Source organism: Clytia hemisphaerica, unplaced genomic scaffold (assembly GCF_902728285.1).
Source record: "Clytia hemisphaerica strain Z4C2 unplaced genomic scaffold, Clytia hemisphaerica genome assembly, whole genome shotgun sequence".
In the NCBI taxonomy this organism is placed as follows: Eukaryota; Metazoa; Cnidaria; class Hydrozoa; order Leptothecata; family Clytiidae; genus Clytia; species Clytia hemisphaerica.
Genome location: NW_027104238.1, coordinates 217,622 through 224,110, shown reverse-complemented (window position 1 = coordinate 224,110; position 6,489 = coordinate 217,622). Strand labels below are relative to the sequence as shown.

Here is a 6,489-nt window from a genome sequence, read left to right as displayed (position 1 = left end):
CATGAGCGAATCTTATCCTATTTTGAGCCTCCCCAATTTTACTGGTACCTTTTTAACCTCCACGAGTCCCCACGGTCGCAAAAACACCAAAATAGAAAAATCAGTCCCTCGTAGGGTGCCTATTTTTGGAAAATTTGGGGAAAAAGTAGAAAATTTGGGAAAATTTTGGAATTTCAGTCCCATTCAGGGTCACTTTTTTCGCAAATTTCGATTCCCACGTAGGGTCCATTTTTCGAACCTCAGCGGAGCACCCCCGTCGGTCGACAAGGGTAGTACCCCTCCCGGGCATCAGGCCTGTTTAGGTGGAAAAGCAGTATAAACAGGTCTAAAAACTTCAATCATGAATGATCTTATATTTAGCCTAATCTTTACCTTGGTATATGCATGTATTTGAAAACGTTTAAATAATGTAAGAAAGCAAAATATATTTAGGGAGTGGTCAGAAAGTATCTAGTAAGGGGGTGGAGGATTCTAGGGGGTGTCAAATTTTTTTTGCCACACTTAAGAAGGGTGTCTCAAAAAAAATTCATGTCTTTAGGAGGGGGTGCAGCCTTATCAACCAAACCCTATCCAAAACCGTGTTGCCCTTTGCTTGAGAACGAAAAGAAAAACAATAATTTGGATCTGAGGATATATCGTCCAATATATCTTGGTTTAATTGTGGTATTCCAACTAATAACTGCCCTCAATAACTAGTTTAACTTTCAACTCAAATCTGGATGAAAATGTTAATGGCTGTATCACCACCGAAGGCAAACTCTATGTCAGAGTTTGTGTAGTAATCAGGATCAGCTCGGAGATTATGAATATGACCTATATTAAATTTTTTTTATCGAGTAATAATTTTTTCATAAGATTTGTCATGTGATTGATTTGCTGTCAATCATTTTGTAAATCTCGTATTGTACATGTTTCTATGGTATTTTGACTAGAAGCTTCTAAATTACTCATGCTTCTATTTCTCAGAAAATAGAGAGAGGAAAAGTCATTCATTTTATGCAAAGTTGAGTCAATTTTTTTTCTGCTTACTAAACGTCTGTCCCAAGTTTGGGCAGTGCAGATGAGAGTGTTGGAGGACAGTTTGATTGAAACAGAAAGACATCAAGTGTTAGAATCGTAGTCTTTTTCTTCGAATCGGTGAGTTTAAGAATTCAATTCGCTTTATATTTAAGATCGTGTAATCTAAAATGTATAATGGAGCGATGACGAAGTTTCCTTTGCTCTTTATATTTTTTGCTTTGATCATTTTTTTATTTTCTTGCACTAGCCTGCCTTCTGTAAAAGTTTTTTTTCTTTTCAGTTGTGATGGCAAGCTATTCACCGAATCAAGTTGATATCCTTTCAACAATCCACTGTTGTTTCAATTGGGATTTCATGAACATGAACAAGGAGCAAAAAACAGAACTTTGGTTGCAAGATCGCATCGCAACAATCGAAGGAGAATTAAACGCTCAATCAGAAGACAGCCCAAAACGAAATTTCCCTCAACTTTATTCACTACAAGGCTTTCTTTACACGCAGTTGTATTTGAAGAAGGAGAGCAATGGAGCTGAATACCTACAGAAAGCTGAAAAGGCTTTTCAAAATGCACTCGATGCATGTGAGAAAGAGAGCTGTGGTTACCGAGCTATAGCGTATGGGAATCTGATTTATTTCAACCATAAAAAATGGAGCAAAAATAAATCTGAAGACCCTCAGTACCAAACGCAACAAATACAATGTGAATACAACGAGATTAAAAAGATAACAAACATTCCAAAAAATCCAGAAGTTTTAGCCATGCAGGGGTACTCAGCCAACTATTTTCGGATGCATAACGAATCGATCAACTTCTATCAAGAGGCTTTAAAATCGAAAGAAACTGCCGAATGGGTCTTCGGTTTAGCTCTTGTTAAGTTGCATGGATCAGCTGGTATGGAAAGAACGAGACAGGAAAATGACGAAATAGAAACTTTACTAAGACATGCAGTTGAATTGGACCCAACTTATCATTTCGTGGGATTGAAATTAGCAAGACATTTGCTTAAACAAAGAAAGCCACATGGGACAGAGGAGGTGGTAGCTATCCTCGAGCAAGTTCCTTTGGATAAAGATAAACAGAGAAATATAATTGTCTTAGAAGAAGCAGCTGGATTATACACAGACATAGGAAGAGATGATAAAGCATTAGAACTTTATAATATAGCTGAAACTATAAATCCAAGTTCAATGAAAACACTACGCGGATTAGGAAATATCTATCAACAAAAATGGGTAAACAGTTGTTGGAAGAAGAAGGGAGCTCCTAGACGACTTGATGAAGCGAGTCTAAAGAATGCTGTCAAATACTTTACAGAAAACGTAGATTCAGATAATGCAAAGCCATTCGATATTACGAAAATAGCAAATATTCACCTAAGAGCTTACAAAACCTTTAACGAAGAAGCATCCAAAAAAGGCGGAAAACAAGCAGAGAAAAACCTCTATCGAAACAAAGCAGATCATCATAAAAAGGAATGCACCTTTTGGTATAAGAAGGCCGAGGAGCGTCTCAACAAAAACCAATTCGATTTAAGGAGTGAAATCGAAGTTTGTTACCGACTCTCTGAATACTACCGAGAATTTGATTCCGAAGAAGTGGAGAAATATTTGGAAGAAACCTTTCGGAAAGCTAGCTTAGGTACCGACCAGGATAACTTTTATGAGTTGAAATTTGTTAAAAATGCACGTGAAGAGCTTTTACAGTTGGCCTCTAAAGAAAAAGGTGACCAAGTGAAAGTCTTAAAAACAAAAGCATGGATCTATGAGCTGAGTGGTCATTATGAAAGTGCACTATTTTACTTACAAAAAGTTAAAATCTCAAGCAATACAGATGCCCTTCAAGAGCGTGAATTATCCTTGTACTTCAAGATCATTAAAAACAAGCGAAGAATTGGTCTGGATGTTCAGAAAATCAAGAAAGAAATGGACCAGCTTATTCCAAAGATCTCTGATTTTCACAATAAAAAGGAATTCGAACTTAAAAGTCGAATAATTGAGATTGAAACAAAATTTTCGGATGACAATATAACGGAGTTAAAGGAAAACTTTATCCAGTTTGAAAAAATGATTATTGAATCGAAATTTACAGCAACTGAACTAGCGGATAAAATTGTAAGTATTTTCCATGACAGTAAAGTTGTTTTAGAACGTACAATGAAATACATCAAGGAAAACTTGTACCATCCAGAAGGCAAGGATATTCTTTACTATCCTAACCAGAAGGTTTCTCAAACGAAGGAAGATTTGAAGAAATTTTTCGAGAAGGATTGCAAGTGGGAGGATTTTAGTACCAGATACACTCAAATGTTCCTTTTTTTTGTCGAAAAGCTTAATCCCAACGACTATTCTTATGTTGGAGATTATGTGAAAGTACGAAACAAAGGAGAACATGATTTAAAGAAAGTGCAGCTTCAATTATTGGATCAGAAATGTCCGACTAAACAAGACAAAATTGAATTAACGAGAAAATCTGCTTTCTATTCAGCAGAGGTTTTCAATTTCATTAAAAAGGAGGTTGATGGAATACTGTAGTTCATCATTAAAAACAACGAATGCCATTTATTTCAAAGAAATATTAGTATTTAATTTCAATGAAGATAAGCTTATATATTTGTTAATTTATAAAATAGTTTTTGTTATTTCCTTATTTTTTTCTTTTGCAGTCCTATCACTATATTGCTTATAATATATTTGTCAAACATGACATTTTTCATATCGAACTTTACGGCTCTTCCTGTTGTCTTTACACAAACCCAGTCAGTACCTACGGCTTATTTCAAAATTCATTACCGTACCACGAAGCGATAAACGTGAGATACACTCTGGTACAGAGTACTCTTCCTGCATTAGAAAATTTGTTTACCGTCATAATACAATGCCGTAGGAAGCACTTTCATATTGGGGGGGGGAGGGGGGCTGAAGTTTAGTGACACCGCGAGGACCAACCTTGATTTGGCCCGATGGGGAAAATTTTGAAAATTTGAGCTCTAGATTGCTTGAAAATGCACTCAAAACATGCACTTAAAAGACAATTATGACAAATTAAAAAAGAAAAACTTTGCTTTTTGCAAAATAACCATTTTTGAAAAAATTATTGGGGGCATAGCCCCCCCCTACCCCCCCCCCCCCCCAGTTGCTACGGCACTGTAACATCAATCATTTTCAGTTTTTGGTACATTTTCCCTGATCAGTGAATCTATTTTCGGTTCCGAAAGACATGTCAAGAGAAAGTCGTTCTGCAAATTACTAATTTGATGATAAGATTTTCGCGTGTTAATAAAAATGGTAGCTATTTCCGAACTCATCACATGTCTTTCAAGCTCTCTAGTATATTTTCAATTTGTCCTTTTTCCTTTTTAATATTCTAGAGAAAAGGATATTTTTAATATTTTTGCTGTTTTTTACGGATCTGAGGGTGCGTCAGGAGTTTTTCATATTTTACGCTGTGATAGTGCAGCCGGAATTTGTATATATTTTATGCTATAAGGGTGCAGCAAGAGTTTCACAGCACAAGATATATAAAGTTTATATATCTTGTGCTGTGAGGGTGCAGCCAGAATTAGTATAGATTTTATGTTGTGAGGGTGCAGCAAGAGTTTATATATCTTGTGCTGTGAGGGTGCAGCCAGAATTAGTATAGATTTTATGTTGTGAGGGTGCAGCAAGAGTAATATTATGCTTTGAGGGTGCAGCAAGTAGAGTAATATATTTTATGCTGTGAGGGTGCAGCAAGAGTAATATATTTTACGCTGTGAGGGTGCAGCAAGAATTTATGAGTTATGCTGTGAGGGTGCAGCAAGAGATGACAATGCGAGGGTGCATTGAGTAGAAAGCTTCTATGTAAAAAAAAGACTCCTTCCAGGCACTTATAAAAACGAAAAAACCTTTGTCGAGTATACCGAACGGATTTTTGAGGCCCTTACGGTTTCCTCTACTCCTCTACGACAGTAAAAATTTGAGACAGCATGGACACCCAATTTTGACCACCGGGGTCTGGAGGTTTTTTGTCCGGGGGGACTTCTATCAATCCGTTTTAAAGTCAGTAGTGTTTTCTATCAAAAGGAAAGTGTTTTTTATCAAAATGAAAAGTAGTGTTTTTATCAAGGAGTACAATTTCGTAAAATTAGGTCTATTTAGGACTTCAAGTATATCGGTAAATGTTGTAAAGAATATGGTGTTTATTCAATTTTGAAAGTAGGCAAAGTAACATTTTATTTCGATATTCCAGAGGAATTATCAAAGGAAAGTTGTCTCAATAAATTATCTCTTTTTCACTTTTCTTCATTCCCTTAGTTTCTGCTTTCAAAGCCTTTAATTGTACTTGCGTATTTTCTGAAGGATTAGTAAATAAATAGGGGCTTTTTCGGTTCAACGATTAGAAAATAAGTTTAATCTAACAAATGTTAATTTAATTCTAAAATGTTTATAGGTTATTTATTAAAAAATAATTTGACATTTTTGGAAGCACTAAAACCCTTCGAGAGTTTGAAAAATTGGTCGGCTTTTTCTAAATAAACTGTGGTCTTCGAAAGTTGCGTTCTTTTGAGATTTTTGTGATTTCGCTTCATATCCCTTCTTATGGAGAGTGACTTGGTTTCTGCAGCCTTTGGAGTAAGAGATTTTCTGACAAAGATACCCTTACCTCTCCACACACACCAAAGAACCCATTTTGCCTAAGAAACCCCTGGATTGAAAGTTTACAGTCAACTCAGGGAATAGACGATGCTATCGTCCGTTACAGTGATAGCAAAGGCCGGAAAATATGGTGATATGGCGTTATGGTGGTATATGGAAAAAATTCGGCGGGAGAGTTTCGAAGACTGGCAAACTCTACCGACTGTAAACTCTTTTCGGCAAAAAAACGTTTCGAATTTTCTTCAGCTTTGGGCTAATTTCGTAGTAGTGATTTGTCTTAGACTATAGCAAAGTCTACTCAGTTAGTCCAAACACTCAATTATTTTAATTATTTAGATATACATATAATAGAAATCAAATTATATTTTAAGATGAAAAATCTGAAAAACAGTGAGCAATGACCAAGAGGAAAAAGAAAAGGCAAACATGAAACTGAAACCCTGCGAAAACCAGTGTGAAAAACTCAAAAAATGTCCAAAAATACGTGTCTAATAAAATATAGTAATAAAAAAAACAAAAAAACTGAAAACTTATTGAAAACTTTAATTAAATATTACAAATGAAATTTTTGACTTCTGCGTCAGCAGTGGTGTTAACGAAAGGCGAGTTTCTCCGGTGCCTCCAGGACCTCGAGCCTCTCAAACACACCACAGCTGACCGAATCAGACTAAAAGAAATTTTTCTTTTTACATAAAAATATGTTTCCGAAAATGAAGATTTATTTTTCTCACATAGAAGGTCGCTATTCAGTTTTAGACAATTGTCAAGCAGAGATTGTATATTGATAAAATGACTGTAAATGTATAGACATTTTAGAGAATATTTAAAATTAGA

The 6,489-nt window shown here is 35.6% G+C and overlaps 1 protein-coding gene across 1 annotated transcript; it reads left to right on the top strand.

Annotated features, from left to right (window-relative positions):
- Positions 1-1,014: 1,014 nt before the first annotated feature.
- Positions 1,015-3,740, top strand: LOC136816087 (uncharacterized). The gene is made up of 2 exons (XM_067072519.1): positions 1,015-1,137; positions 1,301-3,740. The coding sequence occupies exon 2, from the start codon at positions 1,306-1,308 to the stop codon at positions 3,550-3,552; it is 2,247 nt and encodes a 748-aa protein (XP_066928620.1). The 5' UTR covers positions 1,015-1,137; positions 1,301-1,305; the 3' UTR covers positions 3,553-3,740.
- Positions 3,741-6,489: the final 2,749 nt, after the last annotated feature.